Source organism: Erinaceus europaeus, chromosome 1 (genome assembly GCF_950295315.1).
Source record: "Erinaceus europaeus chromosome 1, mEriEur2.1, whole genome shotgun sequence".
NCBI lineage: Eukaryota > Metazoa > Chordata > Mammalia > Eulipotyphla > Erinaceidae > Erinaceus > Erinaceus europaeus.
The window spans coordinates 196,257,691-196,270,468 of NC_080162.1; the positions used below are offsets into that span (position 1 = coordinate 196,257,691).

Below are 12,778 nucleotides of genomic sequence, written 5' to 3' on the forward strand. Positions count from 1 at the left end.
ATGATGGTCCCCCTGTCCCAAAGCAGTCTTTGCTTTTCAGAGTAAAATAACGTCTAGTGTTCTTGGTAAATACTGAAAAAACAATTTTGCTTGAATGCCTTTCTGGATTTTTTGATTCAGTGTATTTCTCAATACAGTTGCTATCTCTTTTGCATTAAGAAGGAGGCCAATCCAGTGAAGCCATGCCTAGCCTTCTCCATTCAGGTCAGCATGGGTCTTACTGTGACCTTGCAGCTGTGCTGTGCCTGATGGATGCTGTGCTCAGCCCCATTCCCCCACCCTCCACAGATGGCGCTTTTGTTCCATTTGCACTGACTACATTTTGGTTTCTAGGACATCATCCATCCTCTTCTCTTGATCGTGATCTTGATATCCTCTTCAGGATATCACACAACCTTTGCCCAAGCGTTTATGTCTGTTCTCCGGTCACCTATTTCTCTAGTTTGGTATCTTGGAGCCTTTCCACCTCATCTTAGGCATTATTTCCTAGCAGTTTTCCATATCGCATTTTCCCCACCCCAGACTCTGATCGGCTCTTTCAGTTCCCCAGCCCATCCCTTCCCTTCCCACCCCCCCCCTGCTCCCTTTCACTTCTTTTCTCTTCCTTCCCCTCCCCTTCCCTCCCCTTCCCTTCCCTTCCCTTCCCTCCTTTCCCTTCCCTTCCCTTCCCTTCCCTTCCCTTCCCTTCCTTTACCTTCCCTTCCCTTCCTTTTCCTTGCCTTTTCTTTCCTTCCCTTCCTTTCCTTTCCTTCCCCTCCCCTTCCCTTCCCTTCCATTCCCTCCCTTCCCTTCCCTTCCCTTCTCTTCCCTTCCCTTCCCTTCCCTTCCCTTCCCTTCCTTTTCCTTCCCTTCCCTTCCTTTTCCTTGCCTTTTCTTTCCTTCCCTTCCTTTCCTTTCCCTTCCCTTCCCTTCCCTTCCCTTCCCTTCCCTTCCCTTCCCTTCCCTTCCCTTCCCTTCCCTTCCCTTCCCTTCCCTTCCTTCCTTTTCCTTGCCTTTTCTTCCCTTCCCTTCCTTTTCATTCCTTTCCTTTTCCTTCCCTTCCTTTCCCTTCCCTTCCCTTCCCTTCCCTTCCCTTCCCTTCCCTTCCCTTCCCTTCCTTTTCATTCCCTTCCCTTCCCTTCCTTTTCCTTCCCTTCCCTTCCTTTTCATTCCTTTCCTTTTCCTTCCCTTCCCTTCCCTTCCCTTCCCTTCCCTTTCCTCCCTTCCCTTGCCTTCCCTTCCCTTCCCTTCCCTTCCCTTCCCTTCCTTTTCCTTCCCTTCCCTTCCCTTCCTTTTCATTCCTTCCCTTCCCTTCCCTTCCCTTCCCTTCCCTTCCCTTCCCTTCCCTTCCCTTCCCTTCCCTTCCCTTCCCTTACTTTTCCTTCCCTTCCCTTCCTTTTCATTCCTTTCCTTTCCTTCCCTTCCCTTCCCTTCCTTTTCATTCCTTTCCTTTTCCTTCCCTTCCCTTCCCTTCCCTTCCCTTCCCTTCCCTTCCCTTCCCTTCCCTCCCTTCCCTTCCCTTCCCTTCCCTTCCCTTCCCTTCCCTTCCCTTCCCTTCCCTTCCCTTCCCTTCCTTTTCCTTCCCTTCCCTTCCCTTCCTTTTCATTCCTTTCCTTCCCTTCCCTTCCCTTCCCTTCCCTTCCCTTCCCTTCCCTTCCCTTCCCTTCCCTTCCTTTTCCTTTTCCTTTTCCTTCCCTTCCCTTCCTTTTCATTCCTTTCCTTTCCTTCCCTTCCTTTTCATTCCTTTCCTTTTCCTTCCCTTCCCTTCCCTTCCCTTCCCTTCCCTTCCCTCCCTTCCTTCCCTTCCCTTCCCTTCCCTTCCCTTCCCTTCCCTTCCCTTCCCTTCCCTTCCCTTCCTTTTCCTTCCCTTCCCTTCCCTTCCTTTTCATTCCTTTCCTTCCCTTCCCTTCCCTTCCCTTCCCTTCCCTTCCCTTCCCTTCCTTTTCCTTTTCCTTTTCCTTCCCTTCCCTTCCTTTTCATTCCTTTCCTTTCCTTCCCTTCCTTTTCATTCCTTTCCTTTTCCTTCCCTTCCCTTCCCTTCCCCTTCCCTTCCCTTCCCTTCCCTTCCTTTTCCTTCCCTTCCCTTCACTTCCTTTTCATTCCTTCCCTTCCCTTCCCTTCCCTTCCCTTCCCTTCCCTTCCTTTCCCTTCCCTTCCCTTCCCTTCCCTTCCCTTCCCTTCCTTTTCCTTCCCTTCCCTTCCCTTCCTTTCCTTTCCTTCCCTTCCCTTCCCTTCCCTTCCCTTCCCTTCCTTTCCCTTCCCTTCCCTTCCCTTCCCTTCCCTTCCCTTCCCTTCCCTTCCCTTCCCTTCCTTTTCCTTCCCTTCCCTTCCCTTCCTTTTCATTCCTTTCCTTCCCTTCCCTTCCCTTCCTTTTCATTCCTTTCCTTTCCTTCCCTTCCCTTCCCTTCCTTTCCCTTCCCTTCCCTTCCCTTCCCTTCCCTTCCCTTCCCTTCCCTTCCCTTCCCTTCCCTTCCCTTCCCTTCCCTTCCTTTTCCTTCCCTTCCTTTTCCTTCCCTTCCCTTCCTTTTCATTCCTTTCCTTCCCTTCCCTTCCCTTCCTTTTCATTCCTTTCCTTTTCCTTCCCTTCCCTTCCCTTCCCCTTCCCTTCCCTTCCCTTCCTTTTCTTTCCCTTCCCTTCCTTTTCATTCCTTTCCTTTCCTTTCCTTCCCTTCCCTTCCCTTCCCTTACTTTTCCTTCCCTTCCCTTCACTTCCTTTTCATTCCTTCCCTTCCCTTCACTTCCTTTTCATTCCTTCCCTTCCCTTCCCTTCCCTTCCCTTCCCTTCCCTTCCTTTTCCTTCCCTTCCCTTCCCTTCCTTTTCATTCCTTTCCTTCCCTTCCCTTCCCTTCCTTTTCATTCCTTTCCTTCCCTTCCCTTCCCTTCCTTTTCATTCCTTTCCTTCCCTTCCCTTCCCTTCCCTTCCCTTCCCTTCCCTTCCCTTCCCTTCCTTTTCCTTCCCTTCCCTTCCCTTCCTTTTCCTTCCCTTCCCTTCCCTTCCCTTCCTTTTCCTTCCCTTCCCTTCCCTTCCCTTCCCTTCCCTTCCCTTCCCTTCCCTTCCTTTTCCTTCCGTTCCCTTCCCTTCCTTTTCCTTCCCTTCCCTTCCCTTCCCTTCCCTTCCCTTCCCTTCCCTTCCCTTCCCTTCCCTTCCCTTCCCTCCCTTCCCTTCCCTTCCCTTCCCTCCCTTCCCTTCCCTTCCCTTCCCTTCCCTTCCTTTTCCTTCCTTTTCCCTCCCTTCCCTTCCCTTCCCTTCCTTTTCCTTCCTTTTCCTTCCCTTCCCTTCTCATCCTTTTCCTTCCCTTCCCTTCCCTTCCCTTCCCTTCCCTTCCCTTCCCTTCCCTTCCTTTTCCTTCCCTTCCCTTCTCATCCTTTTCCTTCCCTTCCCTTCCCTTCCTTTTCCTTCCCTTCCCTTCCCTTCCCTTCCCTTCCCTTCCCTTCCCTTCCTTTTCCTTCCCTTCCCTTCTCATCCTTTTCCTTCCCTTCCCTTCCTTTTCCTTCCCTTCCCTTCCTTTTCCTTCCCTTCCCTTCCCTTCCCTTCCTTTTCCTTCTCTTCCTTTTCCTTCCCTTCCTTTTTCTTCTCTTCCCTTTCCTCTCCTCCCTCCTTTTCCCTTTCCTTCCCTTTCTTCCCTTTCCATTCTCTTCCCTCTCCTCCATACCTATCTGGTACCCCCACTTTTTATTTCCTTTTTAAAAATAATTTTCTTATATTTATTTATTTATTTCCTTTTGTTGCCCGTTGTTTTTTATTGTTGCAGTTATTGTTGTTATTGATATCCTCGTTGTTGGATAGGACAGAGAGAAATGGAGGGAGGAGGGGAAGACAGGAAGGGAGAGAGAAAGACACCTGCTGACCTGCTTCACCACCTATGAAGCGACCCCTCTGCAGGTAGGGAGCTGGGGGCTTGAACTGGGATCTTTACGCCACCAGTCCTTGAGCTTTGTGCCACATGTGCTTAACCCACGGCGCTACTGCCCAACTCCCCATTTTTTTATTTCTATGTTTTACATTAACAGGAGAAGTTCTTTTTAAACATTTTATTTTATTTTGGATAGAGACAGAAAGAAATTGAGATGGAAGGTAGAGGTAAGGAGGGAAACAGAGAGACGCCTGAAGCACAGCTTCACTGCTTCACTGCTTGTGAAGTCTATCCCTGCAGGCGGGGACCAAGGGAGGGCTTGAACCTGGATTCTTGACTCTAATGTGTGCCATCACCAGCTCCTTCCCTCTTCTATTTTATTTATTTACTTTTTACCTGAGCACTGCTCAGCTCTAGCTTATGGTAGTGTCGGGGGACTGAACCGAGGACCCTAGAGTCTCAGACAATAGAGTTTGTTTACATAACCATTATGCTCTCTCCTCTACTTGTAACCATGTTTTTATTGTGTAATAAGTTGATAAGGAACACCTCCTTCAGGCTTCACTATTCAATAAACTAATTGGTCACCTACCATTTGCTGGATCTGGAGGGTGTCTGGTAATTATGGATTATTTTCTGGGTTGTAGTTTCTCCTAGAGAAGCCTTCTGTTTCCCACACGTAGAGAATACATAGCAAACTTTAATCAAAGAAACACGTGATTGAATCAACTGCTTTCCTAGAGGCCTCCTAAAACATTTGATAAATGATTCCAATGATTGTAGATACATTTCCTGGAATTCCTTGATAACCTTTATTGCCACTAGAACCTCAGGAGTTGTAACCTGGCCAAGGTGCATAGATCTTAAAAGACGCACTGAGATAGGAAAGTGCTGTTGGTATAAGCTATAGCCCTGTATCCGAATGACTGAATCATACCTTTTAGCTGACTTTTCTTTTTGAGCTGATATTATTAAGAATTTAATTCCAGCAACAATAAAGCTAAGGAGAGATAACCAAGTCTGGATTTTGTGACATCTCCTTATTACAAAGCTTTTGCTATTTTCTTTTTTTATATTTATTTATTTTCTTTTTGTTGCCTTTTTAAAATTTCTTTATTGGGGAATTAATGTTTTACATTTGACAGTAAATACAATAGTTTGTACATGCATAACATTTCCCAGTTTTCCCTATAACAACCCTTGTTGTTTTTTATTTTTGCTGTAGTTATTGTTGTTGTTATTGATTTTTTTTTGTCAGATAAGACAGAGAGAAATAGAGAGAAGAGGGGAAGATAGGGGGAGAGAAAGACACCTGCAGACCTGCTTCACTGCCTGTGAAGCCACTCCCCTAAAGGTGGGGAGCCAGGGCTCGGACCAGGACCCTCATGCTGGTCTGTGTACTTTGTACCATGTGCACTTAACCCGACACACTACTGCCCGACTCCCTGCTTTTGCTATTTTCTTAATAACACATCCTTTCTCCCTCCTCCCCTCACCTCTGTTCTCTTCTTACCTCTCTTGTCTCTTCCAATGTAGATACCACAATGTCAAGCTCTTTCTGTTCACTATTGTCCTGGGACATATGGAGGATAACATAGGCAGTTACCCCCACCCTCAGAATTTCATACGTGGATTTCTCTTTTTCTGACTCTTCCTTAACTTTGCTCCTTGACTATAATCTCACTCCATACCTCTTACCGCCAACTACTCTAAGGTACTTTGCTGGCCTTCAACAAATCAATGTTATTTAAAAAGGATAGGTGTCAAGGTGGAACACATTCAGATGTACCTAGAGATGTCTTCTTTCTATTTGGCATTAAGAATTGTAATCCCTGGGGTGGGGTGGGATGGGGTAGTGCACTGAGTTCAGCACACATAATGCAAAGTGCAAGGACCCCTGCAAGAAAGGATCCCGGTTCGAGCCCCTGGCTACCCACCTGCATGGGGAGTCCCTTTCCAAGTGGTAAAATAGAAGGTGTCTGTCATTCTCTCTCCCTCTCTGTTTACCCCTCCTCTCTCAACTTCTGTCTGTCCTATACAACAACAGTAGCAACAACAGCAACAATTGAAAAAAGATGGCCACCAGGAGCAGTGAATTCACAGTACAGACTCCAATCCTCAGCAATAATCCAGGAGGCAAAAAAAAAAAAAAAAAGAATTGTAATCCCATGTTGATTGTACTATTCCACCAGGGAACCAAATACATTTTCATCCCAAGGTCTCAGATGGGTACCAATTTCCCAGGTGAAACAGGGACTATGTCCTCTAGTAGCAAGCTAGAATTCTACTTTTCTGTGACAGCACAGAGGGAATACCACACCCACTGATGTTTATTCCCACCCTTACAAGCCACATGTGACTCAGCAGACCACATTCAGTCCTTCTGTGCATTTGCTTTTTCTGAAGTGACACTGCTTCTATCATTACCAGGAAGCCATCGTTTGGTCCAGGGTGTTCTCTACATCTGCTAACTTCCAACCTACACTGTCTAGCTGTTTTTCTGTCTGTGTTTCACTGTACTGCCATGGCTTAGTTTTCTGTGTGTGGATCTCTGGACCCTCTTCCCCACCCTCTATGCACAGTGAGAAATGTTTAAAGGAATCAAACTTTTAATTGAAAAGGATTCCCCATTATAGGCTGGTATCTAGAACAGCCCTGCTGGTTTATTTGGTGTTAACATGGTTGTGTCAGCAGTAGGACTCATAAAGATTATGGCTGCATTGAGCCATAATCTGGAACAATGGCCTGAGTGGCCATAAACTTAGATGACTGCCCACAGTGACTTTCCACTAAAGATAAATCACTGATGTCTGACTTCTCTGGGCAGACGACCTCACCAGTATGTCTTGAAACCTCACTTCCCCGGAGCCCTACCCCACTAGGGAAAGATAGAAAGACTGGTGATATGGATCAGCCTGCCAATGCCCATATCCAGCAGAGAATCAATTACAGGAACCAGACCTCCTGCCTTCTATACCCAAAAATAATTTTGATCCATACCTCTAGCGGGGAAGAAATGATAGGGGAAGATGACCAGTGGGCTCTGAACTCAAACTCCATCAAGACTCGGAGAGTGAGGAGGAAAAATGGAGGGACATTTGGAAAGAATGATTGGGGTATGTGTGGCTTAGAAAGGGAAAGAAGATGGGAACCTTAAAGGGGAGGGGCGAATATATACAAATATAGGCAGATAGTGGTAGAAATGATAGTTAATCTGTCTCTGCACCTTGGAAGAACTATTGTAGCTTCCAGTGGAGGAACTCGGGATTCAGAACTCTGATGGTGGGAATGATACGGAGTTGTACCCCTGTTCTTTTTAATTCTGTAAATCAATATTCAATAATTAATAATAAGAAAATAAACAGCCAAACAAAAAAGATAAGTCACTGATGTGAGGGGTAGGGGAGGTGACATAATGGTTATGCAAACAGATTCTCATGTCTGAGGCTCCCTGGTCCCAGGTTCAATCCTTCACACTACCATAAGCCAGAAATGAGCTGTGCCCTGGCAAAAATAAAATAAAATTCACTGATGTGAAGCACACCGGTGAGGCATTCGGGAACTGAGCACGGTTTCATGAGTAGCTGCAGCAGCAGCACAGTCCCATCACAGACGCCACTTACTGATGCTTTTCTGTTGTTGTTACGGGCTGTCAGTTCAGCTGAGCCTCAGCTGAGAATCCACAGGTGATTCCGCCAGGCTGGCTTATCATGTCTAATTAGGAGCTGGAGCGCTGAGAGTCTAAGAATTCCATTAACCTTTTCAAGATCATCTGACTGTGAGATGCAGGCAGGATTCCGACCAACCTTGCTCAATTTTTACCCCACTCCCCCCCTGTCTAGTTGTCTTGTTGCTTTCCGTGAAACTGGGTGGTGCACATCTAAGATTTAACCTTGAATCTGTGTGATAATGTAATCGTCACTCAGAATAAACCTCCCCACCTTCAAAGACGACTGAGTGTTGGATAGTGTGCCAGCTCCCCCTGGCTTCTGCTTAACCATATGCCTATATATGGGGATAGATTTAATCCCATTCAAAGCTTTGGTCTAGTTACATAAATAACTTTTACATTTACATAAAGCACTCCCTCCAGGGCATTGGTGGTTCAGTGATAGGATTCTCGCCTGCTCCACCCCCTCCTTGTCACACTCTGATTTTCACCAGTCACTTTTCTCTCCACCCTCTCTATGTCACATCCTGTTTCCACCCTACTTGCTAAGTATATATAAAGACAGCATTGTGAGTTTTACAGTACTTGAGTTTAGCTTAGCTCGTCTTAGATTGTGCTGCGTCCTGCATGAATAAAGAGATACTGCCTACAGCTCAACCATGAGTCCCTGGTCATCTGTTACCCGCCCATGAAGCCAGCCCGGCGAAAACAACATAACCCGTCGAAAACAACACTGAGGAAATAACGATCTTCTAGATAAGTAGTCATGACACTTCCGGGTAGGAGCTTTTGACTAGTAGGCTAGTAAGTAGTGGGGAACAGATTAGATTATTGAATGGAGAAAAAAAAAAAAAAGATGAAGTGTTTGTGACCTTTGGACAGCTCAGACCTTCTCCTTGGTATCGTATATGAAGTCCCTCCTGAATCCCAGGAGCTGTGCTAAGTGTTCTCTTGCCTGTTGTTCACTGTCCTCTCCATCTTCATCAGCGTATGTGCACTCCTCCTCGTTACTGTTTAACCCGGAGATTCAGAGAGGAGTCTCTGTTAGCCTGTGAATTCCTGAAAATGTTCAGCAAGATCTTCTTTAGCTCAATAGCAATGACAAAGATGCTACTGCAATGTTTTCTGGTTCCATGACATAGGTGGCACCGTGGATCAGAGATCCAAGCCAAAAATGTTGTTGTTGGGTAAGAAACCAGAAAGTCAAGCCAATTTGTTTATGAAGTATCCCCTTATCTGCTTGAGTGTGAAGGTGCACAGGGCAGAAAAGCAGGCCCTTGCCACCTTCTTAATGCCTTTGGTTAAACATTTTAAGTTTCCCTTGCAGGGAGAAGAAGGCAAAGAGGGCAGAGATGGAAAACCAGGTCCTCCTGGAGAACCGGTAAGGGTCTCTCAATGCTCTATAATTTTATGAGCCACAATATTAATTCCTGGAGAATTAATAATTCTCATCCATGAGGAATTGCTATGAGTAAGCACATAAGTCACTTTCTGCACATTATGCAAACAGTTATTGGGGAGATTATTTTATCTGATGCTGACATAGGACTTCTCCAAGATATACTGTCAATTAAAGGGCGAGAGCAGGCAGTGGTGCAACTGTTAAAGAACACATAGCACTGAGTAGTACTGAGTAGCACTGAGTAGTACTGAGTAGCACTGAGTAGCACTGAGTAGCACTGAGTAGTACTGAGTAGCACTGAGTAGTACTGAGTAGCACTGAGTAACACTGAGTAGTACTGAGTAGTACTGAGTATCACTGAGTATCACTGAGTAGCACTGAGTAGTACTGAGTAGCACTGGGTAGCACTGAGTAGTACTGAGTAGTACTGAGTATCACTGAGTAGCACTGAGTAGTACTGAGTAGCACTGAGTAGTACTGAGTAGCACTGAGTAGCACTGAGTAGTACTGAGTAGCACTGAGTAGCACTGAGTAGCACTGAGTAGTACTGAGTAGCACTGAGTAGTACTGAGTAGCACTGAGTAGCACTGAGTAGTACTGAGTAGCACTGAGTAGTACTGAGTAGCACTGAGTAGCACTGAGTAGTACTGAGTAGCACTGAGTAACACTGAGTAGCACTGAGTAGTACTGAGTAGCACTGAGTAGTACTGAGTAGTACTGAGTGCGAAGGGATGTGCAAGGGTCTGGGCTGGGCCCCAGCTCCCCACCTGCAGGACAATCATTTCACTAGCAGTGAAGCAGGTCTGCAGGTATTTATCTTTCTCTCCATCTCTCTGTCTCCCCCTCCTCTCTCAATTTCTCTCTGTCCTAGCCAATAAAATGGAAAATATGGCTGCAGGCTGCAGTGGATGTGTAGTGTAGGCATGGAGCCCCAGTGATTGGAGACAAAAAGGGGGGGATTCAAAATGTAATTTCTAAACAACTCATGTCAAATTCATAACCACAATCAGAAGAAAAATAACCTGACTTTTGATGCTGGTCCCACTCTATACAGACTTCCTGACCTGGGGTGAGTCAGAAACATCCAAGTTTCTATTGTGTTTTGAAAATAGAATGAGACTAATAGTACCAATCACCAGATTTGCCAGAGAAGCAAATGAGGTGAGACATTTGTTAACTGCTCCTATCTCATCTAATGGTTAATTATTTTAGCAGTTACTTTCTTCCTTTCTTTCTTTTTCCTAACTGTCCTAGTTTTAGGTCCTGGTGAGATCAGAATTGCAGAGCCTTTAGAATCACTAAGTGGAATTATGTAAAATTTTCTACAGCTAGGTTTATGTTCCGTTTAATTTGTTTGGTCATAAGCTATTATGACTCATTCTGCATCTTAGCAACTTGCTGGAAGCACCTCCTTTATCATTTTACGCTGTTTGTTAGATGCTGAAAGTGAAATTTACTGCTAAGAGGAAAAGAAAGGGCTTGTAGCAGTCCAGAAATGTAAAAAGCTCCTGGTAAGCTGCAGAAGGCTGATACCCAGTCAAGCTGCCCACAGTGGGCGAGTAACCATGAACCAGGCTGTGGAAGTAGGACTGAACAAAGAAGAATACAGCCAGTATGATAGACAGCTATTGAATACTCACGGAGGCCAGGGGGTGCTGAATTCTTGCTCACATTTTCTAATATACTCTTCAGAATAATCCAGTGGGGGTGAGATTGATTTTTTTTTTTTTTTTTTTTTTTTTTTTTTTTTTTTGCCCCACGTGAGGAAACTAAAGCACTGGGAGCTTAAGTAAGAATCCATGGTTTCACAGTTGGCAAAGGGAACATCCAGGATTCACACTCTGGAGACCAACCCCAAAGATCAGTAGCACCGAACAAAACCTTGGGTTTTCTGCAGAAGACTGTTAGGCTGGAGAGGTAGCACAATGGCTGTGCAAATGACTTTTATGCCTGAGGTTTCTAGGTCCCAGGGTCAATCCTAAGAACCACCATGATTCAGAGCTGATCAACAATCTCTTTCTTTATCTTTCTCTATGTATTTTCTTTATTAAAATAAAATATTGTAAAAAAAAAAAAAAGGAGAAGAAGAAAGAGAAGGAGAAGAGGACAGATGTTCATTTACAACACAGAATAACTGAGGTGGCTGGTCTTCATTGAGTATTCTAATCAAAGCTTATTCCGAAAAGGTCTGTGTCAGCACTGAACACAGATTTCTGGAACAGCACCCTAGTTCTGGAGAAGCAAAGGAAACATCAGTGCATCAGGAGGCATCTTGATATTCATCATTCTGAACTATTTGGGAGGAAAGGAACACAGGAATAAGTGAGACCAGGGGCCAGGCGGTGGCACATCAGGGTAAGCCTACATAGTAGGAAGCACAAGGACCCGTGCAAGGATCCTGGTTTGAGTCCCCATATCCCCACTTACAGGGGGGTCCCTTCATAAACGGTGAAGCAGGTCTGCAGGTGTCTCTCTCTCTCTCCCCCGCATCTTCACCTCCTCTCTCAATTTCTCTCTGTCCTGTCCAACAACAGCAACAACAGTAATAACAGCAACAATAATGAAAAAAAAAAAAGACGGTCACCAGGAGCGGTGGATTTGTAGTGCAGGCACTGAGCCCCAGCAATAACCCTGGAGGAGAAGAAAAAAGAATAAATGGAACCAGATACTCTCTAAATGCAAACTAGAGACACAGTTTAGGAGATAATCCCAGGGGATTCTGAAAACACCATGAATAGAAATAGAAAGGAAAGGTGCTACTGCCAGGCTAGTGCAGAAGTCAGCCTAGTGGTCAGCACAGCCCAGTCTCCCTGCAGTCTCCTGAGAATTTGTGAAGAAGATCCCCACTCCGCCAGGGGACCAGGAGGCTAATACTGCTTCCAATGTCAAGCCTTTTTTGAGTGATAATAGTTTCTGGTTGTATGGACTCTCACATGATGTGGTAGTTCACACCTTAGCACACACCAAGGTGTACAGTCTGCAGCCTGGACAGAACTGTCAAAAACTGACAAGTGTTCTCCTTGCTGAGCCAAAGAAACATGATTGGTGATTGGTTGGTGGCCAGTCACTTTTCTTTTGTCACTGGGTTTTTTGCTGAGGCTCTGTGCCTACAAGACTCTATGGTTCCTGGTGGTCTTTTTGTTTGTTTGTTTGTTTTTAAATCCAGGGTTACATAGAGAGAGAATGAATTAGAGACACCTGCAACACAGTTCTACCCTTGCAAAGTGCCCCCCATAGCAGGTGGGGGCTGGGGGTTTGAAACCCAGGGTCTTCACACATTGTAATGTGTGCGCTTTACTGGGTGAGTAGCTCTCTGACTCTCATATGTGGTCACTTCTGACTTTAGCTTTTACCTTGAAGTTTCTACAATTTTAGGCCATTGGTGGAGTGAAATATGGAGCTGTTGGAAAAGCCAGGACACATCTTTGCATAGAAAAACATAGAAAAATGCTTCAGGACTTCTTCGACAACCCAACAGTAGATGGATTGATGAGTGGATATATTAGTTCACAGGCAGATGGATACATAGACACATTTAAGTGGTGTAATTTTTATTAATAGGCATTGAGTATTAATTATAGGGTAGGATGAAGAGCAGAAGCTCTGAGCCAAGATACCTTCACAACCTCACCTTATCACATGCAGCTTAAGTGGTAGTGCCACCCACCGTCCTGGATTACAGTGAAGACTCCTTCACAGACTTGTGTAAGAAAACCCTTGAGTTATGTCTGGTATGTTATTTCTCCCTGGTAACTTGAACTAGTGATACCAACCCCTTCACTATGGACAGGAGCCAGATTAGGCAGATTTGGCCACAGAGATGTATAAAGAGAGGTTGTCATGAATTTATACCTGACAAACAGACCCAGGGAA

General features: G+C 45.4%; 1 protein-coding gene across 1 annotated transcript in view; it reads left to right on the forward strand.

Annotated features, from left to right (window-relative positions):
- Window positions 1-12,778, forward strand: part of COL22A1 (collagen type XXII alpha 1 chain) — a 270,579-nt gene that overhangs the window by 222,314 nt on the left and 35,487 nt on the right. The window contains exon 48 of the mRNA XM_060202364.1: window positions 8,831-8,884. Within this exon, the coding sequence (XP_060058347.1) occupies window positions 8,831-8,884 (54 nt within the window). The remainder of the gene's footprint in view (window positions 1-8,830; window positions 8,885-12,778) is intronic.